Below are 27,476 nucleotides of genomic sequence, written 5' to 3'. Positions count from 1 at the left end.
TTAGATGGAAAAATTATGCCCCAAAAATTTAATTTTGCTTTAGTTTGAACTCTCTTCTATATCTCCAAATGTTCTTATAACGTCTGCAAAATTAGGCCTTCCATGAAATAGAGTAAGTGTAACTTTCTTTGACTCGTGATTTATTTGTAACTTCTACTTCATCACCCGATTGAGACTTCTGGAGTTCTGCCACCTCACCCTTTACCAAGTTTTATTCGTTTGACCCTCTGGTCTTTCCGTTAATCAAGTGGGTTTGATCAGACATTACGCCCTAGGGGGTTTCCATGAATAGCCGATAAATTACACACTTTTCACAGAAGCGTCACTGCATTCTCTTGAAAAACTTAATAATAAATCGTAGTATTTACTGATTAAATAGACGTGTTTGTTAAATCTGAGAGTGACGCACGTCATATTTATAATGATCGCATGCGACGGTGCAGGGCGCTTACCTCCACAGGACGGAGTGGTGCGGTCCTTCCCCACGCTACAGACGCTGCTTCAGGTTTGACAGAGCCGCTATTTACAGCTTGGAATGCGGGAGAAGAGAGGGACCTGGTGCGCGCTCTACCGCCGCGGTTTCCACTTCTCTTTTTAGACAAGACAAACAACACATAGAGGCTTTAGCCTACCGGATCGGCAAGGTAATTGTTTTTTAATGTCCACGCGCGGACAGCGCTTTGCCTACCGGTGGCGGAGCGCGTTCTGCCTTCTGTACGGTTAATAGCCAACACACCGCATCACAGACGAGGAACAGCCACCGGTTCACTGCGGAGCTTAATGTGAGTGAACCAGATACGGCAAGTGCTTTCGCAACTAACTCAGACATTTTCCAAGACAGACAGTCATCCACCTATGTGTCCTGCTGCTAGCGGTTGTAGGTTGATCCGGTACTTTACTCAAAATCAATGTGAGACGGTGTGAAACGTGAGCTGTTATTAATTTGAGTTTTCCTGGATATTTCTTCTCACCAACAATGGACTAAGATTTGCGAGGAAACGACAACCATTCCGTAGTTTCTTTCTTGTCTAAATGCTAGAAGATACCATGACCCTTCTGTCTCTCCTCGGCCGGATTATGAGATACTTTCTGCTTAGACCAGAAACCCTGTTCCTGCTGTGCATCAGCCTGGCTCTGTGGAGCTACTTTTTCCACACGGATGAAGTCAAAACCATAGTCAAGTCCAGCAGGGATGCTGTCAAAATGGTCAAGGGTAAAGTGGCAGAGATCATGCAGAACGACAAATTAGTGGGGCTCGACGTGCTGGATGCAGAGTTCTCCAAAACCTGGGAGCTGAAGAGCCACAACGTGGCGGTGTACTCCATCCAGGGCCGCAGGGAACACATGGAGGACCGCTTCGAGGTTCTGACCGACATGCTGAACAAGAGCCACCCCTCCATATTTGGGATTTTCGACGGGCATGGAGGAGAGGTGAGATATGTGGTTACACCTGGGATGATTCGCCTCGTGTTGATGTGTTTTTGGAACAGCCTTTGACTGTGGATCAAGATGTCCCTGATTCAAATCCTCCACGTTGCCTACATCGTTTGTATAAAAGCGTCTGCTAAATGTAGACATGATGATTATTATTATTAGTAGGCTACATTCAGCACATTCTTTGTGCCTCTCTGTTTGATATTAACATGGTGCTTCACCTGCTCATGGTAGAAGTCAGTGGTCAGAATCTCCAAGCTGTGCCAAGTATCCCTATAATTAGTGTTCTTAAATGCTTCCAGACATACATACTTAACAGGATATATGCTGCTGATCAAGGCTTTAAACCGATTACAGAGGACGAGGTAAGCTCGAGGGTAAACAGGATTAAGATCGTTGAAACGTGCGGGCGGACTGGAGGAGAGCAGAACATCTAACTACTGCGCGAGACTCAATAGACAGTCACTATTTGTCTGCTGAATGAAGAAATGACATGTTGAGCCACACAAGCACCTGTGCTGTGCCTACTGATCCATAGAGCTGTGTGTGTGTGTGTGTGTGTAGGTGTGTAGGGCAGTGTGTGTGTGTGTAGGTGTGTGTGTGTAGGTCTGTAGTGTGTCCAGATCAGGAGGTTTGAGTGATCAGGTGATCACACAACAGGAGGGGCAGGGCACACTGCTGCTTATAGAAGAAGGATTGTAAACTTTGAGGAGACAGATGTCTTTACAAGTGTGTGTGTGTGTGTGTGTGTGTGTGTGTGTGGCTCCTAGAGATTTGTGTGGGGGGAGAGTGAAAGAGGTGAATTGCGTGTTTTTGTGTCTTTCAGAAAGAGAGGTCTGTGTGTGGGAGGCAGGGAGAGTGAAAGAGCTGAATTGTGTGTGTTTCTGTGTTGAGTTGTGTTTGTGTGTGTGTGCCTCTTCACTCCTTCCCCTCCTCCCCCCTCTCCTCTCTTCTCCTCCCCTCTCCTTTTTCTTCTCCAGCTCTTCTTACTGTTCCATTCCTTCCTCCCCATCCCTCTCTCTCTCCCTCCCCTCTACTTCTCCCTTTATATGAGGTCTTGCATACCTAGTTAACAATCTCTAATGTCCCTGAACCCCCCTTCTCCCCAGTTCCTACCTTATCACACCCCGTCCCCAGATTTTTTTCAAGCCCCATCCCTTCCTGTTCCTGCACCACCAAGCCCCGCCCCTTCCTGTTCCTGCACCACCAAGCCCCGCCCCTTCCTGTTCCTGCACCACCAAGCCCCGCCCCTTCCTGTTCCTGCACCACCAAGCCCCGCCCCTTCCTGTTCCTGATGCTATCTGGACTGCAGGTGTGTTTTCATAATCAGTTATGATAACATGCAACATACTGTCTATGATAACAAGAATAGACACATTTCATCCCAAGAGATTTACAGTGGGGATTCAAACTTGATCTTGAACAGATGCTCTAACCACTGAGCTATATCCATCCCCAGTCCTCCCCTCAGTCCTACAGAGACCAGCCTGCTCCCACAAAGGCTGAAAGAAAACATTCTAAAAATAAGTTTCTATAGAGATGAGGGATAACCGTTCTGCTGGTTCAACTGTGGGCTCAGAAGAAACTCGATCTCCACTACCAAAACTGGTCATTCAACTGCTCTCCCCTGTGGGCTGAGTGTGTTCCTGGGACGGGGGATGGTTGTGGGAGGAAGGGTGGAGCAGAGAGAGCGAGGAGATATGTGAAGAGAGCGCAGGAGTCAAACAGAGAGAGTGAAAGAGATGGAAGAGTGGACGAGTGTTCTGAAGAGGCAGGGAGAGAGAAAAGGAGGGAAGAGAGTGAGGGGAGAGGGAGAGAGAGACGGAGGGAAGAGGGAGAGGGGAGAGGGAGAGAGATACGGAGGGGAGAGGGAGAGGGGAGAGGGAGAGAGAGACGGAGGGGAGAGGGAGCGAGACGGAGGGAAGAGGGAGAGGGAGAGAGAGACGGAGGGAAGAGGGAGAGGGAGAGAGACGGAGGGAAGAGAGCGAGGGGAGAGGGAGAAAGAGATGGAGGGAAGAGAGTGAGGGGAGAGGGAGAGAGAGACGGAGGGAAGAGAGCGAGGGGAAAGGGAGACGGAGGGGAGAGGGAGAGAGAAGGAGGGAAGAGAGTGAGGGGAGAGGGAGAGAGAGAAGGAGGGGAGAGAGAGACGGAGGGAAGAGAGTGAGCGGAAAGGGAGAGAGAGAAGGAGGGGAGAGAGTGAGCCAAAACAAGGTATGGATTGGCTTATGTAGACCCCTCCCCCTCTCAGTAGGAGCTCAGGCAGCAGTGATGGTTCCTGTATTCCTCTTCTAGAACCAGACACTAGTGTCACCTGCACAGTTTACCGACCTGGTGAGAGGGAGAGATCTGCCCTGACCTCTGACCTCACCAGACGCCCACTGACTTGACCTCACCAGACGCCCACTTACCTGATCTCTGACCTCACCAGATATTTCGTCTGTACCAGAATGGTCTCATCTTTAGGTAGCACCCATATTGGGACACTTACACACCTACAACCCAAATAAACGAACGTACAAACACACAAACACACACCATGCAAACAAAAACATACCCATCAAAACACACATGCATGTATTCAGCACATGTTGAAACAGTCTTACACACACACACACACACACACACACACACCCTGGGGGTCTGGAGGGGGCCTCCCAGAGTCGCCAGGGAGATCCTCCTTAGAGACAGGTTTCCTTAGAGACAGGTTTCCTTAGAGACGGCTGTTTAGACATCACATCTCCATTCAGACAGCAGAGGGGACGGAGAGAGAGATAGAGAAAAGAGCAAACAGCAGTTGTTCCAGCACGCCCCTTCCCCTGATTGACCCCTCCCCCCTAACTTCCCTCTCTCCCTACTCTCCCCTTCCCCTCCCCTTACTCTCCCCTTCCCACTGAGATGGCAAAGAGAAGCACTGGGGACTCTCAATCTCCATGGCTGAACTCTGAACTACCCAGAGGAACCTCACTTCCACCTCTCCCCTCCCCTCCTCACCCGCTCACCCCCCGTCCTCTGACAGGAAGGCTTGTGGGGTGAACATGTGTGTGTGTGTGTGTGTGTGTGACTGTCTGTGTGTGTGTGTGTGTGTGTGGGGGGGTATTTTTAGACAGATGGTTTAACAGTGTGTGAATTGGTCTTTACACATACATGGAGACACAAACACACACACACACAAATGACGGTGCGCACACAGATACAAGCAGTCAGACAGAACAGCGGAACCGCAGTCCTCTGCCTGAGCCCCTTCTCATATCAGAAGTGAACAGCTTCAAGTCCAGAAAAAACTTGTTTCCTGGAAAGAGTTGAGGAAAAAAGTCATTTTGTTTAATTATAATCTCAATTGATATTTATTAGAGTAAACATGTCGAGTCTGTGACAGGAAGCAGCCGTACCTGCCAGTTGGCTGGCCAGGTGTTCCAGACCAGGGCTGCGTTTCCCGAAAGCGTCGTAAGCCTAAGTTGATCGTAGAATACATTGTACAATGAATCTTAGTTTTACCAAAGACATCATAGCTTTTTTGATTCGTTTGATTCGCATTTTGGAATTTTGATGCGTGAAAGTGCATAGATTAGCCTACTCCTTACAAGCATGTTTTGGAAACGCACGTAAGAAACATCGATGGTTTCGTTTCTTGCTTGAAACGCAGCCCAGGTGTTCCAGACCAGGTATTCCAGAAGGTTCTCTGGCCCCCAGACGAGTTATGAAAAGGTCATAAGACGATGAACTCTCTCCTCTACCGAGCAAGTCTGACCTCAAACACATCACCTCTGTCTCGCTCTGTGTGTCTCTGTCTCTGTCTTTCTCTGTCTCTCTTTGTCTCTCTTACTGTCTCTCTCTGTCTCTTTCCCACTCCCTCTGTCTATCCTTCTCTCTCTCTCTGTTTCTCTCTCTCCCACTCTCTCTGTCTCCTTGTCTCTCTCTCTGTCTCTCATTTCATTTTTATTTTCATTTCAATGGGCTTTATCAAGGAACAAATGTTCATATTGCCAAAGCAACGGTGGAATTACAGAAATAGTGTTTATATTATAAATACAAACACACACATCAGTCAGTGTGTGTGTGCTTTGTGTGTCTAGGTCACTCACTGTCTCTCAGGTTGTTATACATACTGGGCAGCAAGGTGTGCCCTGTCTCCTTCTAGGAGAGCAAGGAGGAAGAGAAATGCCTGTAGCACAGAATAAACCCACAGATAACAGCACACACACACACCGCACACACACACAAACAGACAAAATGCAAACAGTGCCCTTTCCAGTGACAGAAGGCTTTATTGTGAGCAAGCAGAGAAAGAGACAGCTCCTGAACACAGAGAGAGAGAGAGAGAGAGAGAGAGAGAGAGATGGAGAGAGAGAGAGAGAGAGAGAGAGAGAGAGAGAGAGAGAGAGAGAGAGACACACAGAGGCACACAGAGACACACAGAGGCACACAGAGACAACCAGCCCGTTGGATCTGATCTGAGACCTGCCCAATCTCCCAAAAAGATTTTTGCATGTTTAGTTTTTTTGGAAAGGTTCTTCAAAAGAACGTGAATCTTTTTTGTACTGCAGTTTATTTATTTTTTGAATATTCTCAGTACATCTGCCTACACAAACGCAACATGCCTACTGTAGCCTGTTATAGCTGACGTGTGTGTGAGGGAGAGAGTGAGTAGTGGCTGTTTTTCTCTCTTCTCTCTGATCATGAGTCATGAGAACCCCAAAGCCCCTCTTCTGTCATGGTAGACTCCTCTCTCCTCTCCTTTCCCCTCTGCTTTATTCCCAGTCTCTTCTTCTCTTCTATCCTTCCTATCTTTTCTCCCTCGTTCCTTCCTCTCTTTTCTTCTCTCTCTCCTCTTCCCCCTCTCTCTCTCTCTCTCTCTGCTCTCCCTCTCTCTCTTCTCTTCCTCTTTCATTCACCTTGTGTCCCTGGAGACTACCAGACATGGGAGTGTTAGCAGAGCTGTGTGTGTGTATGTATGAGTGTGTGTGTGTGTGTGCATATGAGTGTGTGTGTGTACATGTCTGTGTGTGTGTGTGTGCACCACAGTAAGTAATCACCATGAAGGGCACTAGGACTACTGCTGTACTCGTGTCCTATTGGTCCTATTTAGAGTACAGCTCAACAGAGTATTTGACTGCAGATCTAGAGGTCTTAGGTTCAAATCCCCTCTGTCACCTTGGATAAAAGTTTCTGCTAAATGAACCCATGATCATGATCCCTCTCTACCTGGATGTGTGTGTGTGACTGATAAATACACAGCTGCTAACACTCAGACAGGAGCAGGGCGAGCATCATGCTGCTAATTGGATTTTAAATGCAGTAAATATATAATATATTCATATCTCCTCCTCTCACAAGCACCTGCAGTTTGGAATACTCATGTGACTTTCTCTCTACCACTCTCTCTTTCTCATTGCGCATTGTGTTGCCTTCTGGTATGAAATGAGCTATATTAATAAAGTTTGATTTGATTCACACTCTCTCTGTCTCTCACCCTCTTTCGCCCTTTCTCTCTCTCTTCTCATATTTCTACCTCTCATTTTCTCTCTATCTGTCTCAGGTTCCTGTTTTCCTTTATGTCCTTGTTAACCTTTTGCTCCATCAAATCCTGTCCTTCCTCTTCATGTCCTCCACCTCACACACACACACCTTCACACACACACATACACACCCTATCTTTCTCTCACCCTTCCCCACACGCACACTCTCTCACCCTGACTCCCTGCAGTCACCTTATCTCTCTGCAGTCTGGTTTATTTATCACTCCTCTGAAATATTAAACAGTCTAGAACCTTCAGCCTGAGGGGAGTCCCCATCTGTATACACACACACACGTCCTCACATACACACACGTACTCAAACACACACTCTTTCACACACACATTACATTTACATTTATTCATTTAGCAGACGCTTTTATCCAAAGCGACTTCCAAGAGAGAGCTTACAAAAGAGCATAGGTCACTGATCATAACAACGAGATAGTCCCAAACATTGCAAGTAGCCAAAACATGAAGCATACATTGTGAAAAGCTAAACAAGTGCCAAAGGGAAGACCCATAAGAGCATGCAGTTATACAAGTTACAAATTAAACAACATGAACCACAAAAGTGCAGGACTGTACCTGTAGAAGAACAATCAACAGTAAAATATTTCACAGCGAGTACAAGACTTAACTTCGTTATATCTAACCTACAAGAGCAACAAGTCACTCAATAAGAGTCATTGTGATCCTGGAGGAAACTAACTAACAAGTCCAGCCAAGCATTCTTAAGTGCCGTTGTACTCCCGGAACAAGTGTGTCTTGAGCCTTTTCTTGAAGGTGGGTAGACAGTCAGTGTCCCTGATGGAGGTGGGGAGCTGGTTCCACCATTGGGGGGCCAGGCAGGAGAAGAGCTTGTGTTGGGACCGGGCAGTCTTGAGCGGTGGGACCACCAGGCGGTTGTCTGAAGAAGACCGTAGGTGACGGGTGGGGGTGTAAGGTTGCAGGAGAAACTTGATGTAGACGGGTGCAGTCCCGTTCACTGCTCGGAAGGTCAGTACCAGGGTCTTGAATCTGATACGGGCGTTGATGGGTAGCCAGTGGAGAGAGATGAGGAGCGGGGTAACATGGGAGCGTCTGGGTAGATTGTAGACCAGGCGGGCCGCTGCGTTCTGAATCCTCTGAAGAGGGCGGGTTGCACATGCTGGGAGACCAGCGAGCAGCGAGTTGCAGTAGTCCAACTCTCTCACACACACCTTACTCTGTAAACAGTGTTCTTATCAGAATCGGTTTCTCTTACTCTGTAGACGCTTGTAGCTGTGTGCAGCTGTGGAGGAAGTATCTACTTAGAAACCTCATCGTACTGTGTGTGTGTGGGGGGGAGTCAGAGTGTATTGGTGTGTGTACTTGTATGGGTGTGTGTGTGTGACACTGATAGAGTTTGTAACGCTGTCACACGAGCTCCACAGGGAACAGTCTTAGCGCCTTCCTGTTCACCCTGTACACTGCTGACTTCCTGTACACTGCAGACTTCCTGTTCAGCCTGTACACTGCAGACTTCCTGTACACTGCAGACGTCCTGTTCAGCCTGTACACTGCAGACTTCCTGTACACTGCAGACTTCCTGTTCAGCCTGTACACTGCAGACTTCCTGTTCAGCCTGTACACTGCAGACTTCCTGTACACTGCAGACTTCCTGTTCAGCCTGTACACTGCAGACTTCCTGTACACTGCAGACTTCCTGTTCACACTGCAGACTTCCTGTTCAGCCTGTACACTGCAGACTTCCTGTTCACGGCACACTTCCTGTTCACACTGCAGACTTCCTGTTCACGGCACACTTCCTGTTCACACTGCAGACTTCCTGTCCACCCTGTACACTGCAGACGTCCTGTTCACCCTGTACACTGCAGACTTCCTGTACACCCTGTACATTGCAGACTTCCTGTACACTGCAGACTTCCTGTTCAGCCTGTACACTGCAGACTTCCTGTCCACCCTGTACACTGCAGACTTCCTGTCCACCCTGTACACTGCAGACTTCCTGTCCACCCTGTACACTGCAGACTTCCTGTCCACCCTGTACACTGCAGACTTCCTGTCCACCCTGTACACTGCAGACTTCCTGTCCACCCTGTACACTGCAGACTTCCTGTCCACCCTGTACACTGCAGACTTCCTGTCCACCCTGTACACTGCAGACTTCCTGTCCACCCTGTACACTGCAGACTTCCTGTCCACCCTGTACACTGCAGACTTCCTGTCCACCCTGTACACTGCAGACTTCCTGTTCACCCTGTACACTGCAGACTTCCTGTCCACCCTGTACACTGCAGACTTCCTGTTCACCCTGTACACTGCAGACTTCCTGTACACCCTGTACACTGCAGACTTCCTGTACAGCACAGCCATCTGCCATCTGCAGAAGTTCTCTGACGACTCCGCCATCATAGGCCTCATCACAGATGACGATTACAGGGAGTTTAGAGAACTGATTCAGGACTTAGTGGACTGGTGCCAGTGGAACCGCCTCCAGATCAACACAGGGAAAACCAAGGAGCTGGTGGTGGACACAGTCACCCCCCGGTGACAGGACATTGAGAGGGTGGACTCTTATAAGTACCTGGGTGTTCACCTGAACAATAAACTGGACTGGACTGACAACACCATGTCATCTACAACACTAACACTGCAAGGGCAGTCCTGACTCATCTACAACACTAACACTGCAAGGGCAGTCCTGACTCATCTACAACACTAACACTGCAAGGGCAGTCCTGACTCATCTACAACACTAACACTGCAAGGGCAGTCCTGACTCATCTACAACACTAACACTGCAAGGGCAGTCCTGACTCATCTACAACACTAACACTGCAAGGGCAGTCACACACATTCATGCTCAAAGCTGCACCTGCCTCACTTTGGAATCTGGGCTGCAGGAGGAGCTGGATCTGATCTGACCATAGACTTATCTGACTGGTTATGACTCTGGTTATGACTCTGGTTATAACTCTGGATCTGACTCTGGTTATAACTCTGGATCTGACTCTGGTTATGACTCTGGTTATAACTCTGGATCTGACTCTGGTTATGACTCTGAAATGGCTTTGATTCTGAAACTGGCACAAAAACACATGCATGTTTGCATCAGCCCTCTGAGCAGAGGAGGGTAATACAGATGAATATTGATTTTCTTGAGGCACAAAGTCAGATGTTTGTCCGCTAACAGTTGAGCCTAGCGTGATGCAGGTGTTTTCAGGCATCCGGCGATCAATGGTGGGGGTGGGGTGCAGGATGCATGTGGTGGGGGGGGGGGGGGGGAGTGTGTGTGTGTGTGGTGTGTGTGTGTAGTGGGGGGCCGAGTGTGTGTGGTGGAACACTGGAGGGAGTGTCTATTGGAAGAGGCTTGATGTGTGTTTGTGTGTATGCATGTGCACACGTCTTGATGAAGCGTTTGTTGTGTTTTTGTATGCTGATGCTGTGTTTCTGTCAGGGCTTAGAGAGGGAGAGAGGAGCGGAGAGAGGGAGAGAGGGGGAGAGGGGGAGAGGAGCGGAGAGAGGGGGAGAGGGGGAGAGGAGTGGAGAGGGGGAGAGGGAGAGAGGAGCGGAGAGGGGGAGAGGGAGAGGAGAGAGGAGCGGAGAGAGGAGCAGAGAGAGGAGCGGAGAGAGGGAGAGGCGGAGAGAGGGAGAGAGGGGGAGAGGAGTGGAGAGAGGAGTGGAGAGAGGGGGAGAGGGAGAGAGGGGGAGAGAGAGGAGCGGAGAGGAGCATTAAGAGGGAGAGAGGGAGAGAGAGCAGGGAGAGTCCTAATGAATGTGATGTCTCCATCCATCACTGTTCCTGGATGATGAGTTACTGACACAAGGAGCAACACATCTTCACACACGTATCATCCTCTCCCCATTTCTCTCTCCTCTTCTCTCCCTCTTTCCTCCTCTCTCTCTCTCTTTCTCCCTCTCCCCTCTCGTCCACCTCTCTCCTTCTCCTCCTCTGTCTGTAGATTAAGGACACAGTCCCCAGATGGTTAGACTGGAGGGAAAGATGGATGGAAGACAGGAAGGAATGAACCCAGGAAAGGAAGAGAGAGACAGAGTGGAGGGATAGAGGGTGGAAAGAGAAACTGAATGAGAGCCAGAGAGAGAGCGAGAGAGGGGGGGACTGAATGAGAGCCAGAGAGAGCGAGCGAGAGAGGACTGCAGCTGATGAATGTTGCGGGGTGTTGGAACAGTTCCTGGAGTGGAGGATGTTCAGGAAGTGTGAGTTCCTCAGGATAAGGATGCTACACCACACTATAGAGACCCACCCACCTCCAGATGGCCCAACGTCCGAGAGACAGAAGGGGGGGGGACCCACGGGGAACACTGACACAGTGTGTGCTGCTTCCTGCCTCCTCTTCTCTCTGGGCACTCAGCAGCTGGGTTTGGAAACACACCAGTCACTCCAATCTCTCTCTGTATCTCTCTCTGCATCTCTCTCAGCATCTCTTTCTCTCTCTGTATCTCTCTCTGACAGAGACACAGACAGAGACACAGACAGAGACAGACACAGACAGACACAGACACAGACACAGACACAGACAGACACAGACAGAGACACAGACAGAGACACAGACAGAGACACAGACAGAGACACAGACAGAGACACAGACAGACACAAACACAGACAGACAGAGACAGAGACACAGACAGAGACACAGACAGAGACACAGACAGAGACACAGACAGAGACACAGACAGAGACACAGACAGAGACACAGACAGACACAGACAGACACAGACAGAGACACAGACACAGACAGGTGGAATGTCTTAGTGGGGGCAATGAGGTGAAGAGAAGTGTAAATTGATATTTGAGATCAAGGAATCTGTGACAGACTGTGGTGAGTGTGGTGCAGGTCCTTTACTGAGCACGGAGGCAGCAGGTATCATGAAGGGAGATTATGGCTTTAGAAACAGTGGGGGTCCTTACAGCTACACACACACACACACACACACACACACACACACACACACTCACCCCACAGACCGGGCTTATCCCTCATCTCTTAACCCACCAAACAGCCATCCTGCTGGCATGTGATTCCTGCCAAACTCCATATAATCCTGGTCTTGGTCTGGTCTAGTTCTGGTCAAGTTGATAAATTAGGGTGTGTGTGCATGTTTGTGAGAGAGAGATAGACTGTGTATGTTACAAAGTCCCTAGCTTGAGGACCAGAAGAGATCTGTGAGAGTAAGTGTTCTGCTCCAGATAAGGATCCTTGTGTGCTTGACCATAAGAGGTTATCTGCCAGACATGATTAATCTACCAAGAAATCAGGCTGATGAATCAAACAGAAAATGGTTGATACAGATCTTAGAAGGAGACTTGTAATCGTGTTATCTTTCCTCTGACTGTATGTGTGTGATACTTATATAGAAGTGGTTAGAATTATTTAGATACTGTTGTACATTTTCTACAAAACTCTTATATGCCCCTTCCTGCCATTGTAAATTCCTTCTTTGTGCAAAGTTACTTGGTGAAAAAAAGCTGATTCAGATTCTGATAGAGAATGACACACATGTAGACACATGTTTACTTAACTGCGGCATTGTGTGTGCGTGTATTGGTGTGTGTGTGTGAGAGTGTATAGGTGTATGTGTGCGTGCGTGTGCGTGTGCGTGTGTGTTGGTGCGTGTGGCCCCAGAGTGAGTGTGATAGATCCATTCAGAGGTTGGAGGCTCCAGTTCTCCAACAGCGTGGGAGAGCCAATGAGGCGCAGCCACCCTGGTGGGCTCATGAATATTCATGAGGTAGAGATATCAGTGTTTGCCAGAGAACACAGGACTCTGGTCCCCAGAATACCAATGAGCTCCTCTGCTCTACTATGCCTATGAAGTGTGTGTGTGTGTGCGCGCGTGGGTGGATGTAATTGAGAGAGGGATTCTATGATTGTGTGATGTGATGTGTTGTTCTGTGTGTGTGTGCGCGCGTGTGTTTGTTAGACTTTGCTGACTGTTCTTCCTTCCTCCTTAAGGCCATTTCTGCCCCACTTTCAAGAAATGGAAACTCTTGGATTCCTCTCAAGCTTTGACAGTCGTACACTTCTCTCACTACACATTGCTAATGACGAATCTCTGTAGCAGGTGTGTGTGTGTGTGTGTGTGTGTGTGTGTGTGTGGGGGGGGGTGGTCAGTGACAATGTTAGTATTTATTCTCCTTTAAAATTCCTTGTGCTCCAAGTTCAAACACAAGTACAGATGTTAATGAACTGGTAGCTAGTAAGTTGTTGGTAACGAGCTGCTGGCTAGATTGTTCAGTCTACAGTAGCTCACAGTGGTTTGTTGCTGAGCTGTTGTTAGCTAGCTAACTGGTTGTGCCCAGAAGTGTGACCCTTGGAACAAGGACATTGTGGTCAGATTTAAATCTGAGATGTTGCTGGGCAGGACGCAGAGTCACGTTGAGAAATCACTTCTGTGCTTTTACTTACTTGCGTCCATAACCCGATGTGCTTTGATAAGCATCTCCCTCTTTCTCCCTCATTCTCTCACCCCTTCTCACTCTCACATCTTCTCCACCTTCTCCATCCTTCCTAATCTCTCTCTCTCTCTCTCTCTCTCAGCCAGACTGCAGCGTTATTACATTCTTCCCCCTCTTCTCTACCTCTCTCTCTCCCTCCTTCTACTCCACTGCTTTTTATGGCCCCTGTTGATTGATTCCTCCAGAAGTCCATCTTAATGACTCCTCCCTGAGAGAGACCTGAAGGAGCAGGTTAGGCCTATCAGTCACAGTCAGCCCCCTCTCTCTCTCTCTCTCTCTCTCTCTCTCTCTCTCTCTCTCTCTCTCTCTCTCTCTCTCACCTCTGTCTGACTGTCTCTCTGTCTGGCTCTGTCTCTCTCTTTACTGAACGACAGGCATAACATTTTACACACACCGTGTATGTTTGCCGACAGCAGTGTGTGTGTGTGTTTGACTGCATTGGTGTGTTGGTCTGTCAGCGAGTGATAGTGATGTTGAGAAATGTGGGTGTTAAATCTTGCACACACATATTTAAACACATACACACACACACATACTTAAACACATAAACACCTACACACACAGCACAAATGTAACTGTGCCACTTGATATTAATAAAACCTGTTAGGACTCCCTGGGTGGTTTTAGAAACAGACAGACAGACAGACAGACAGACAGACAGACAGGCAGGCAGACAGGCAGACAGGCAGACAGGCAGACAGGCAGGCAGGCAGACAGGCAGACAGGCAGACAGACAGACAGACAGGTAGGTAGGTAGGTAGGTAGGTAGGTAGGTAGGTAGGCAGGCAGGCAGGCAGGCAGGCAGGCAGGCAGGCAGGCAGGCAGGCAGGCAGGCAGGCAGAGACAGACAGGCAGGCAGGCAGGCAGGCAGGCAGTAGAGGTCTGAGCTGTTAGAGCCTCTATACTGGCATCTGTCTGAGCCAACCACCTGTGTTGCTGCAGGGGGCAGGCTGTGACACCAGCCAGCGTGTGATTGGTCCAGAGGGACTGCTCAGCCGCTGGATAGATGCTCATCCTATCAAGGCTTGGAAGAAGTGCCGTGACGGAGCGCAACCATGGTTACACACGTGACAGATGTAACACCTCAGTGCTGAGGCCCGACAAGCACACACACCCTACACACACCCCACACACACCCTACACCCCACACACACACACACACCCTACACACACATACACTCACACTCTCAACCACACAGTCTATTGCAGCTGAGGAACTTGTAGGACACAACTTTAGAAGCAGAGGAATTCCTGTTGGTTTGTTGTTGGGGTGTTAGATCTGACCTGAGGCCAGCCTGATAGATCTGACCTGAGACCAGCCTGTTAGATCTGACCTAAGACCAGCCTGATAGACCTGACCTGAGACCAGCCTGATAGATCTGACCTGAGACCAGCCTGATAGATCTGACCTGAGACCAGCCTGATAGATCTGACCTGAGACCAGCCTGATAGATCTAACCTGAGGCCAGCCTGATAGATCTGACCTGAGACCAGCCTGATAGATCTGACCTGAGGCCAGCCTGATAGATCTGACCTGAGACCAGCCTGTTAGATCTGACCTGAGACCAGCCTGATAGATCTGACCTGAGACCAGCCTGATAGATCTGACCTGAGACCAGCCTGATAGATGTGGTATGTTGTGGTTGTTTTTGAGCAGGGTTGTGTTCCTGGTAGTGGTGTTTAGCAGGTGTTCCTGGTCGGAGGTGTTTAGCAGGTGTTCCTGGTCGGAGGTAGCTGGCAGGTATTCCTGGTCGGAGGTAGCTGGCAGGTGTTCCTGGTCGGAGGTAGCTGGGAGGGTTAAAAGCATGCTTCCTCACAAGACCACTGCTCCTATAGCTGGCTGGGTATTCTATTGGATGTCAGCACTTTTCTGTCACGGAACACTTCATGTACTTTGTGAGTGTGTAGAGTTTGTGTGTAGAGTTTGTGTGTAGAGTGTGTGTGTGTGTGTCTGTTGGTGTGTGTGTGTAGTGTGAGTGTGTCTGTTGGTGTGTGTGTGTGTTGGCGTGTGTGTAGTGTGAGTGTGTCTAACCCCAGCATCAGTTGACCACTTCTGCTCCACCAAGGACACATGAAGGATCTATTTTAGTTGATGCTCAACGAGCCTTCCCCAGATGATCCCACAGTCTCTCGCTCTCTCTCTCTCTCTCTCTCTCTCTCTCTCTCTCTCTCTCTCTCTCTCTCTCTCACAAACACACATACTGGACACACGCACTGTACAGACACACACACTAAAGACTTTTTGGCAGGGCCTTTTCACATGGCTCTGATGTGAGCTAATTCAGTTAGCTCTCCATGCTAGCTCCCAAGGGTGCAGTGACATTCTAGCTACAATACTGCTGCGATCTCTGTGTCTGTATCAGCTGGTATCTCTGTGTCTATATCAGCTGGTATCTCTGTGTCTGTATCAGCTGGTATCTCTGTGTCTATATCAGCTGGTATCTCTGTGTCTGGATTAGCTGGTATCTCTGTGCCTGTATCAGCTGGTATCTCTGTGTCTGTATCAGCTGGTATCTCTGTGTCTGTATTAGCTGGTATCTCTGTGCCTGTATCAGCTGGTATCTCTGTGTCTGTATCAGCTGGTATCTCTGTGCCTGTATCAACTGGTATCTCTGTGTCTGTATCAGCTGGTATCTCTGTGCCTGTATCAGCTGGTATCTCTGTGCCTGTATCAGCTGGTATCTCTGTGTCTGTATCAGCTGGTATCTCTGTGCCTGTATCAGCTGGTATCTCTGTGTCTGTATCAGCTGGTATCTCTGTGTCTGTATCAGCTGGTATCTCTGTGCCTGTATCAGCTGGTATCTCTGTGCCTGTATCAGCTGGTATCTCTGTGCATGTATCAGCTGGTATCTCTGTGTCTGTATCAGCTGGTATCTCTGTGCCTGTATCAGCTGGTATCTCTGTGTCTGTATCAGCTGGTATCTCTGTGTCTGTATCAGCTGGTATCTCTGTGCCTGTATCAGCTGGTATCTCTGTGTCTGTATCAGCTGGTATATCTGTGTCTGTATCAGCTGGTATCTCTGTGCCTGTATCAGCTGGTATCTCTGTGTCTGTATCAGCTGGTATCTCTGTGCCTGTATCAGCTGGTATCTCTGTGTCTGTATCAGCTGGTATCTCTGTGCCTGTATCAGCTGGTATCTCTGTGTCTGTATCAGCTGGTATCTCTGTGTCTGTATCAGCTGGTATCTCTGTGCCTGTATCAGCTGGTATCTCTGTGTCTGTATCAGCTGGTATCTCTGTGCCTGTATCAGCTGGTATCTCTGTGTCTGTATCAGCTGGTATCTCTGTGCCTGTATCAGCTGGTATCTCTGTCTGTATCAGCTGGTATCTCTGTGCCTGTATCAGCTGGTATCTCTGTGTCTGTATCAGCTGGTATCTCTGTGCCTGTATCAGCTGGTATCTCTGTGTCTGTATCAGCTGGTATCTCTGTGCCTGTATCAGCTGGTATCTCTGTGTCTGTATCAGCTGGTATCTCTGTGTCTGTATCAGCTGGTATCTCTGTGTCTGTATCAGCTGGTATCTCTGTATGTCCCTCCTGGTTGTGGTAGAGATGTGGTTGTTCTCGTTATATAAGTTCTGAGGTCGTATTTGATTTGAGCCCATCTGAGGATGGCTGTATCGTCAGGAGAGTGGTGTGTGTGTGTGCGTGCGCGTGTGTGTGTGTGCGCAGCTGAGTGGAACTGTGACATTTATCACTCATGGCTGAAGGGCACTCTGAACAAATCCCCCTAGTGTGTGTGTGTGTGTGTGTGTGTATGTGTGTGTATGTGTGTGTGTGGTACAGGTAGCAGTAAAAGCTGTGAAAGTAAACACAGCAGTAAATACAGCACACATCTCCTCTGCTGGAGGGCTGAGGGCTTCAAATCACTCTTGAGTGTGTGTGGGTGTGTGTGTTGCTCTCAATACTTTGTCTTTGATGAAATATTGCCTCAAGGCCTGTTGATGCACAAACACACTCACACCTTCACAACACATACATACATACACACATGCGCACACACATACATACACATGCATACACATGCACACACATACACACACATAACCAAACATGGAGGGGAGAGGGGCCGGGTACAAGCAGAGAGCTCAGGAGAAAGGAGAAAGAGTTGCTCTTACTCAGCATGAGGGAGAGGGGGCACCTCTCCTCTGTTCTCTGACGCCCTGTCTCTCTCCCCCTTCCTCCTCTTGTCCCCTCCTCCTCTCCCCCTCTCTCCTCCTCTCTCTTTCTCCTGTCTCCTCCTCTTGTCCCCTCCTCCCCTCCTCCTCTCCCCCTCTCTCTCGCTCTCTCTCTCTCCTGTCTCCTCCTCCTCTCCCCCTCTCTCTCGCTCTCTCTTTCTCCTGTCCCCTCCTCCTCTCCCTCTCTCTCTCGCTCTCTCTCTCTCATGTCTCCTCCTCCAGGCAGCAGCAGACTATGCCAAGGCCCACCTCCCCACCGCCCTGCGCCACCACCTGCTGGCCTACGAGAGGGAGAAGGAGAGGGAGAAGGAGAAGGAGAGGGAGAAGGAGAAGGAAGAGAGGGAGAAGGAGAAGGAAGAGAGGGATAAGGAGAAGGAGAGGGAGAAGGAAGAGAGGGAGAAGGAAGAGAGGGAGAAGGAAGAGAGGGAGAAGGACAGCAATGGACAGTCCTATCCCTCTATCCTGGAGAAGCAAATCCTTGCATTGGACAGAGACATGCTGGACAAGCTCTCCGCCTCCTACAACGAAGCAGGTAGCTCCCCCTACACCACCTCATCCTACACCTCCTCCTACACCTCCTCCTTTCCTCCTCCTACACCTCTCCTCCTCCTACACGTCCTCCTTTCCTCTTCCTACACCTCCTCCTCTCCTTTTCCTACACCTCCTCCTCTCCTCCTCCTACACCTCTCCTCCTCCTACACCTCCTCTCCTCCTCCTACACCTCCTCCTCTCCTCCTCCTATACCTTCTCCTCTCCTCCTCCTACACCTCTCCTCCTCCTACACCTCCTCCTCCTATACCTCCTCCTCTCCTCCTTCTACACCTCTCCTCCTCCTACACCTCCTCCTCTCCTCCTCCTACACTTCCTCCTCATCCTACACCACCCCACAACATTGCTCCTTAAAGCCCTCTCCTTCCCTCCCTCACTCTCCCTCCCTCGTTCCAGATTCATTATCAGGCCCTCAATCATTCAGAGGTGTGTTATCGCTGGGTATGTGGTATTTACACAAAGGAGTGAGTTTAAACACTTAATCATTGGTTACCCTGCCTCGTTTCCCTCCCTCCCCTCCTCACCACCCTTCCTTCCTCCTCTCCTCTCTCCCCCCTCCCCCCTCTCCCACACATGGTCTGTTTTCTTAGAGCTATTTTGAGTGAGTGTGTGTGATTGAGATTGTGTGTGTGTGTGAGTGAGAGTGTGTTAGGGCTTGAGGATGGGAACTTTGTTTAAATAGCTGTGCTATGGCAAATACAACTCACAGGGATTTGATGGCTGTCTAAATAGCATGTTCTGTGTGTATGAGATCTCCCCATGCATTTCTCTGCCCTGTTGGGATATAAACCATCGATACTCTGGTCACAGTGTGACCACAGACACACTCTGTATCACAGTGACCTGTATCACAGTGACCTTTATCACAGTGACCTGTATCACACAGACCCCTATCTCCAGAGAGGGGAGAGGGGTGTTACATGATACTGTAAAAGCGATAGGTGGATGTTGAAGGAGAGAGAGAGACTGATAAACTAATGCGGGGGGGGGCGTACGTAGTTAAGGCGGCATGTGTGTGTTACTTAGGCGGCCGCCTTAACTGAAAAGTGCTGCAGGAAACCCTGGACTGACTGTATAGTTTACAGAGTTGAAAGTGGGTAGTAACAAGTAACTTGGAGAGGGAGGAGGTGAGAGGGGAGAGGGAGGAGATGAGAGGGGAGAGGGAGGAGGTGAGAGGGGAGAGGGAGGAGGGGAGAGGGGAGAGAAAGAAACAGAAGAAGAGTGTTTCCTGAAACCAGATGCAGGGGGGGTTGTTAAGAGGGTGAAGAGGGTTAGGGTTAAGAGGTGTTAGGGTTAAGACAGTTAGGGTTAGGGTTAAGAGGGTTAGGGTTAAGGAGCTGAAATATTAATGTTTAGCAGACAGAAGCCTCACATCATCACCACCACCTCTGTAACTCTCCCAGTAATGACTCTCTCTGCTGATTACACAGGAATAACGGAGAGAGACGGGGGAGGACGAGAGGAGGGGAAGAGGGGGGTAGGACAGGAAGAGAGTGGAGAGGAGAGGGAGAATAAGTGAATGGGGTAAATGAGAGAACAGCCCCATCATCTCGATCATATGAACTGACCAGAGATGGCAAAAGTACATACATCCTTCACTCAAGTAGAAGGACAGATACTCATACATAAAAAGTTGAAGTACTGACTACTCTTTTTCACTTCAAGTAAATCAGTGTGTCAAGTAAATCAGTGTGTCAAGTAAAGCAGTGTGTCAAGTAAATCAGTGTGTCAAGTAAATCAGTGTGTCAAGTAAAGCAGTGTGTAAAGTAAAGCAGTGTGTCAAGTAAAGCAGTGTGTCAAGTAAAGCAGCGTGTCAAGTAAAGCAGTTAAGCAGTGTGTCAAGTAAAGCAGTGTGTCAAGTAAAGCAGTTAAGCAGTGTGTCAAGTAACGCAGTGTGGGCTCTGACATATTCTTCAGTAAAAAGTAGTTAAACTACTGCTACCTGTTGAACCTCACATCATATTAATACATGAATACAAAAAGACACTACAGACACGCAGCGCATTCGCCAGTAATCCTTTTTGACACTGACAATTTCGAACGTCTCCTTTCGAATCATCAGAAGCTTGAAAAGTTGAAAAACTAATTTTGAAAAAAGGTTGATCAAAAACTAAACGTTTTTGTGTCTTGTTGTGTGTGTGTGTGTGTAAGGTGTTTACAACATTTCTACAAAAAAACATTTTACCTTTCGAAAGTTTTTTGGAATATAGTTTTTGAATTAAACCGTTCGAAACTCAGGCTAGGCTAGGGTGAGCTAGGCTACAATTGGGTGAGTCACACATACATTTTCAGACGCACACTTTCTCTCTCACCCACACACTCTCACATACACTCAAACACTCAATTATTCCTAATTACAATCACAGCCTGGCTGATTGAAGTGCTCCTAAGTGGGCAGAGTCCCCCCCTCCCCCCCTCCCCCCCTCCACCCTCACCCCCTCTCCCCACACACACACACTCAAACAATGAATTTACTGTGGCAGGAAGGTGCATACGATAAACCTATACGGATCTTACATATAAAAAGTACAAACCGTGAAGGTATGCTAAGCTAATTGAGAGCTGAGATGCAAAGGTAATTGGTGCCATGGATGTGCGCGGGACAAAGCTAAGCTAATTAGCAAGGCTTGCGTGTGAGCTGGGATGTCAGGCTAATTGGCGTGCTTAGCTAGGCTAGGCTAGGCTAATTGGGGAAGGGGCACTCACAGGGCACCTCTGCCCATATCTCTATCACCATGGGAACCACATAAAAATGATTAGCCGGACGGTAAGACACAGAGAAGGCAGCTCTAAACAGGATTACAGGAGGACTAAAGCTTCTCACACGCACATGTTTGGTGTTTCACACCTGTCTCAGAGCACAGAGTGGGTCAGTGTTGACTTCTCTATCTTTACTCTTCTCTTTCATCACCTCCTCTCCTCCTCTCTCTCCTCCTCCTCACCCCTTCTACTCCTAACTCTCTCTCCATCCCTCTCTTCTTCCCTCCTCATCCCCCATTCATCTCCATCTCCGGCTCTCTTACCAACATCTTCCACCCTGTGTCCCCCCTCTCTCCCTGTCCTATCTTTCCTCAGCTCTAGGCAGGGTGATAGCACAGGGTGATGGCACAGGGTGATGGCATAGGGTGATAACACAGGGTGATGGCACAGGGTGATGGCACAGGGTGATAGCACAGGGTGATAGCACAGGGTGATGGCACAGGGTGATGGCACAGGGTGATAGCAAAGGGTGATAGCACAGGGTGATAGCACAGGGTGATGGCACAGGGTGATAGCACAGGGTGATAGCACAGGGTGATAGCACAGGGTGATAGCACAGGGTGATGGCACAGGGTGATGGCACAGGGTGATAGCACAGGGTGATAGCACAGGGTGATAGCACTGCCATGGTGCTGAACTCAGCATCTGCCTGGAAGACATCAGTCTCTCTTCAATCTCTGTCCCTGAATAAAAGACTTCACTTGAAAAGAGGGTTAGGGTTAGAAACAGAGAGCTCTACACACTTAATCTGATTGGATTGGATTTGAAAGCTGTTTTTACTCCTTCAAGATGTGAGAGGAATGTTTCCGTTTAAGGAATATTAGAGTGGAGATATTTCTGCTTTTCATTAAAGAAAGCTGTTTATTAAAGAAAGCTGTTTATTAAAGAAAGCTGTTTATTATAGAAAGGGGTGAACCCTATGGCTGTCTGGTTTGTCTGGTTCTGGTCTATGTTTGGGTCTTTATAGAGTGAATCTGAGAGAGAGGGAGAGAGAGAGAGCTTGATGTGCTGTTTTCCAAGGCCATCCTCCATGGTTGCTGAGAGGGAGGTTTACATGAAGCTGCATATGACTCCAGTGTTGGTTCTTCCTCCTCAGAATCAGAAAGGGTTTTATGTACCATGAAAGTTTGCACAGACAAGGAATTTACTTTGGCAGGAAGGTGCATACATTAAACATATAGGAATCCTAAAACTTAAATATACTCACTAAATAACAATACTAGAGGGACAAGTCTACCTAATAGGAATACTCTCCTCCAGTCCTTTCATCCCCTCCTCTCATTCCCTCTCTCCTCCTATCCTCTTCTCCGAACCCCTCCTCCTCTCCTTTCCTCCTCCTCTCCTCTGACAGAACACTGTCTTGCTTTTCTTGCTTTTGGGAGAAAGACAGTTTGTTTGTAAAAGCAGATGTTGTTTGGCCTTGTTGTGTGAGTGTGCTGAAAACCCTTTTCAGAACAGCTGGTCTGTGTGTGTGTTTGAAGGGTCGGAATTTTTCATCTCGGTCTATATGTGTCTGAAAATCTATTTTTGTGTCCCTTCCTAAAACACAATGGTTGACTGCCTCTTCCCCCCCCCCAGGCACCACCTGCCTGGTGGCCCTGCTGTCTGAGAAGCAGCTGACGGTGGCTAATGTGGGAGACTCTCGGGGGGTTCTCTGTGACCAGGAGGGCAGAGCCATCGCCCTGTCACATGACCACAAACCCTACCAGCTGAAGGAACGCAAGAGGATCAAGAAGGCTGGTGAGGGGGGGGGGGGGGGGGGGAGGTGAGGGGGGGGGGGTGTCAGGGGGTGTCAGAGCAGAGGTAAGGGGGTGTCTCTATTGCTGCTTTCACCACCACCGCAGCCCACCACTGACACGTAGTGGGCGCTGTCAGTAGTACATCTGTCTGGTTCTTGTTAAAACAACCTGTACAACCAGGCACTGATTATGGGGTTGAGTTTCCAGTTGGTAAAAGGCTCACTGTCACACACACACACGCACACACACTCTCTGTAGATGTTTTGGAGGGTAATGGTTGTCTCCTGAGTGTGTAGTTTTGTGTTGTTCCTCTGAACTGTGTCCAATAGAGTCCAGAACTCTGCATGAACATTGTGAACCAGTATAAACACTTGTAGAAGTCCAGGCCTCCTTCCTCTTACAAGAATATTTGTACAGTTTGTTTAGAAGATGAAAGGAACAGCTTTGTGGTCTAAGAGAAGAAAAATGTCTTTCATCTGTGTTCTGTCTGCAGGAAGTTAAAAACCATCTGTTTCCTGTCTTCTCCTGCTGCCTCACCCCCCCCCCCCTCCCCCTCCCCCTCCCCCCAGGGGGCTTCATCAGCTTTAGCGGCTCCTGGCGCGTGCAGGGCATCCTGGCCATGTCCCGTTCCCTTGGCGACTACCCCCTGAAGAACCTGAACGTGGTGATCCCCGACCCCGACATCATGACCTTCGACCTGGACAAGCTGCAGCCAGAGTTCATGATCCTGGCGTCTGACGGGCTGTGGGACGCCTTCAGCAACGAGGAGGCCGTCCGCTTCGTCCGCCAGCGTCTCAACGAGCCGCACTTCGGTGCCAAGAGCATCGTGCTGCAGTCTTTCTACCGCGGTTGCCCTGACAACATCACCGTCATGGTCGTCAAGTTCAAAGGGGCCGGCACCAAGGCTCCTGACCAGTAGTACACCCCCTGCTGGTCCAGGGCCCCGTGACCAGTAGTACACCCCCTGCTGGTCCAGGGCCCCGTGACCAGTAGTACACCCCCTGCTGGTCCAGGGCCCCGTGACCAGTAGTACACCCCCTGCTGGTCCAAGGCATCCTGACCAGTAGTACACCCCCTGCTGGTCCAGGGCCCCCTGACCAGTAGTACACCCCCTGCTGGTCCAGGGCCCCCTGACCAGTAGTACACCCCCTGCTGGTCCAGGGCCCCCTGACCAGTAGTACACCCCCTGTTGGTCCAGGGCCTCCTGACCAGTAGTACACCCCCTGCTGGTCCAGGGCCCCCTGACCAGTAGTACACCCCCTGTTGGTCCAGGGCCTCCTGACCAGTAGTACACCCCCTGCTGGTCCAGGGCCCCCTGACCAGTAGTACACCCCCTGCTGGTCCAAGGCATCCTGACCAGTAGTACACCCCCTGCTGGGTCTAGATTGTATATGAATATATGTACGTACAGTATAAGCATAGGTTTATGATATAGAATACAAGCCCTACGGTGTTTTGGAGCGAGAAGTGTTTGTATCTGAGATGAGAGTAGACCCTAGCGTGTCATTCTGAACATCCACATGGTCATTCATCTTTTTCACAACATTGAGTTCTCATCAATGTTTTAGGGAGACATGTTGTTGTCAAGCACTACAGAGAGAAATGAATGAAAAGAAGGAAGGAAAGAAGGAAAAGAGATCAAAAAGGAAAGAAGAATCTGACCTAGCGTAGCTTAGCGTACCATAGCTTAGTGCTGATGGACTCTCAAACATCTGAGGTCCTGTTTGGCTTGGGTGGATGTGTGTGGTGTTCAAGAGTGTGTGGCGTGTGTGTGTGTGCGCGTGGTGTGTGTTTGTGGTGTGTGTTTGTGTCTGTGGTGTCTGTGGTGCGTATGTCCGTTTAGCCAGAAGACTGCATTGAAAAGCAGAAGCTGACCTCATTGTTAATACAAACAGAATATTCAATATAAACATCAATATGAGCATACATACTAGTCTCTGGCGAAGTCATTACATCTTGAACATTACATTAAAGATGATCTCAAGGGCACAAAGTCTCTGCAGCATGTTGTTAAAGATATCATGTCTGTGTCTTCAGTTCAGAATTATTTTCTCAAGAGAGGTGATGCTGTGCCATCTGAACTTTCACCTCTGATTCGACCACTTGCAGCACACTGGCATTTCACAGGTGGATTCGGTTTAGTTGGGTTCAGTTCAGTTGGATTTGATTCAGTTAGGATTGGTCCAGTTGGGTTCAGTACAGTTGGATTTGGTTGGGTTCAGATCAGAGATGAAAAACTGAAACACTGCTGCAGTTCCCATCCTCATTTCCCCTCTTAAACAGTTCCAGTCTGGTTTTTAGTTTTGGATTCCTGTAAACGTGTCACCACCATGTTCTCTGAAGCCTTTGAATGAAAACACATACTTGTTGCCTTATTTTTGTGAACTTTTTATTTCCTCATGAATTGTTTGCCAAAACGAACGTTTTAGTTCCTACTATAGTGCAGCCTGCATGAATACATCACCTGTAGAAGAGCACCTTGAGAAAATTATAACGCGCTGAGTTGTCATGAATGTTTTGGGGTCAAGTTTTAGGCTGGCACTGCAGAGTGAACTGTTTCTCTTAAATAAGATATTACTGGGTTTCTCAGAAAGAAGGAAAGACAGAAAGACAGAGAGACAGAGACAGATTTGTAAAGTGAATGTAAATACTGTTTCCTGTGAGATCTCCCGTCCTTCGTCTGCTAACTGGTTCATTAACAGAAACGCAGATGTACTTGTTTTGATGTGCTTTATTCAGTTGAACATTCTTTCAGAATAATGTCTGTACCATGTCTGTGTTCCTAAATGTCCCTGTGGAATTTGTACTTTTTTTGTGTGTGAATTTGCTGAAAATATACAAAAAAAAGATAGAATCTGTCAACTTTAATATGTAAATCAAACAGATAACATTAAATGACAACTGATAATAACATGGTTGTTATCATTTCATTAATAAATATAATAAAGTTATAAACCAATAATAAACCAAGCGACTGGAAGAATGCATCAGGGAGGGGGAGAGAGGGAAGGGTTAAATTCATCTTTATCAGTAGATCCACTCTCCTTATATTACCTTAATTGTATATGTATGTGATAAATCATGTAGCCCTTCCAGGGTGAGCTCAGGACATGAGGAACACACTGGGGAGAACAGACCAGGACATGAGGAACACACTGGGGAGAACAGACCAGGACATGAGGAACACACTGGGGAGAACAGACCAGGACATGAGGAACACACTGGGGAGAACAGACCAGGACATGAGGAACACACTGGGGAGAACAGACCAGGACATGAGGAACACACTGGGGAGAACAGACCAGGACATGAGGAACACACTGGGGAGAACAGACCAGGACATGAGGAACACACTGGGGAGAACAGACCAGGACATGAGGAACACACTGGGGAGAACAGACCAGGACATGAGGAACACACTGGGGAGAACAGACCAGGACATGAGGAACACACTGGGGAGAACAGACCAGGACATGAGGAACACACTGGGGAGAACAGGCACACATGCAAGACTGCAACACAACAGGAAGAAAACATGGATGTTATAATGTAAGATGTTGTTAGGGTCGCATAAGGAAAGACTTGATCAGCATGAACATGCTGGTGATGAACATGCTGCTGATGAACATGCTGCTGATGAACATGCTGCTGATGAACATGCTAGTGATGAACATGCTGCTGATGAACATGCTAGTGATGAACATGCTGCTGATGAACATGCTGGTGATGAACATGCTAGTGATGAACATGCTGCTGATGAACATGCTAGTGATGAACATGCTGCTGATGAACATGCTGCTGATGAACATGCTGCTGATGAACATGCTGGTGATGAGTCAGCTTCTGGAAACCTCCTGGGTCCTGGCAGGGCAGGGTGTGTGGTGACGCGTGCCGGCAGGGTGTCATGTTCCACCGGTCCTGTCTGGTAACCGTTAACCCCGGAGGGAAAACAGTTTGTTGCTAGGAGACAAGAGAAAACACCCTTCCAGCTCCATATAAGGACTTCCTGCTGAGTGATGGTCTTAGGCAGGTGTCCAGGCCCTCTGTGGCACCATGGTAACCCGACCCCGCCCCCCTCCTCTGGTCACTGGAGGTATAAACAGCTTTACCGGCAGCAGACCAAGAAAACACACCAGGGTGGGAGGAGCCCGGGGATTCTTCTGTGTACATAAGGACCCTGAGGAGACACGCTTCAGACAGCCCTGATTATCTCTCTCCAGACAGACAGCCCTGAATATCTCTCCAGACAGACAGCCCTGAATATCTCTCTCCAGACAGACAACCCTGAATATCTCTCCAGACAGACAGCCCTGAATATCTCTCTCCAGACAGACAGCCCTGAATATCTCTCCAGACAGACAACCCTGAATATCTCTCCAGACAGACAGCCTGATTGTCTCTCTCCAGACAGACAGCCCTGATTGTTTCTCTCCAGACAGACAGCCCTGATTGTCTCTCTCCAGACAGACAGCCTGATTGTCTCTCTCCAGACAGACAGCCCTGATTGTTTCTCTCCAGACAGACAGCCCTGATTGTCTCTCTCCAGACAGACAGCCCTGATTGTCTCTCTCCAGACAGACAGCCCTGATTGTCTCTCTCCAGACAGACAGCCCTGAATATCTCTCCAGACAGCCCTGAATATCTCTCCAGACAGCCCTGAATATCTCTCCAGACAGGCCTGAATATCTCTCTCCAGACAGCCCTGAATATCTCTCCAGAGAGACATCCCTGAGTGTCTCTCTCCAGTCATCCCTGAGTGAGTGTGTGCAGTATGGGTGTGCAGGCGTCCTGCAGACCGTGACACTCAGGTTCTGATCTGTGTCTGGACGGTGCTGGGAAGTC

The 27,476-nt window shown here is 48.8% G+C and overlaps 1 protein-coding gene across 2 annotated transcripts; it reads left to right on the top strand.

The window, feature by feature from the left end:
• Positions 1-462: 462 nt before the first annotated feature.
• Positions 463-25,545, top strand: ppm1lb (protein phosphatase, Mg2+/Mn2+ dependent, 1Lb). Of its 2 annotated transcripts, none has more exons than XM_047035620.1 (4): positions 463-1,431; positions 17,809-18,118; positions 22,474-22,635; positions 23,204-25,545. In XM_047035620.1, exons 1-4 carry the CDS (start codon positions 1,033-1,035, stop codon positions 23,551-23,553), a joined length of 1,221 nt encoding a protein of 406 aa, XP_046891576.1. In that variant the 5' UTR covers positions 463-1,032; the 3' UTR covers positions 23,554-25,545. The 2 variants fall into 2 exon arrangements, with proteins under 2 accessions (XP_046891576.1, XP_046891575.1); XM_047035619.1 differs by lacking the exon at positions 463-1,431 and having other exon boundaries at positions 17,994-18,118; positions 23,204-23,567; positions 23,605-25,545.
• The last annotated feature ends 1,931 nt before the right edge of the window (positions 25,546-27,476 follow it).

The sequence above is a fragment of the Hypomesus transpacificus genome, chromosome 15 (assembly GCF_021917145.1).
Source record: "Hypomesus transpacificus isolate Combined female chromosome 15, fHypTra1, whole genome shotgun sequence".
Lineage (NCBI taxonomy): Eukaryota > Metazoa > Chordata > Actinopteri > Osmeriformes > Osmeridae > Hypomesus > Hypomesus transpacificus.
The sequence above is the reverse complement of the archived record's forward strand: the minus strand, read 5'-3'. Positions and strand labels throughout refer to the sequence as shown.

Excerpts from the sequence above, each read along its gene's own strand:
- ppm1lb (XM_047035620.1), top strand. The coding sequence starts at position 1,033 with ATGCTAGAAGATACCATGACCCTTCTGTCTCTCCTCGGCCGGATTATG. Across the intron at positions 1,432-17,808 it reads TCGACGGGCATGGAGGAGAG|GCAGCAGCAGACTATGCCAA; the intron begins GTGAGATATGTG and ends CTCCTCCTCCAG. Across the intron at positions 22,636-23,203 it reads CAAGAGGATCAAGAAGGCTG|GGGGCTTCATCAGCTTTAGC; the intron begins GTGAGGGGGGGG and ends CCCTCCCCCCAG.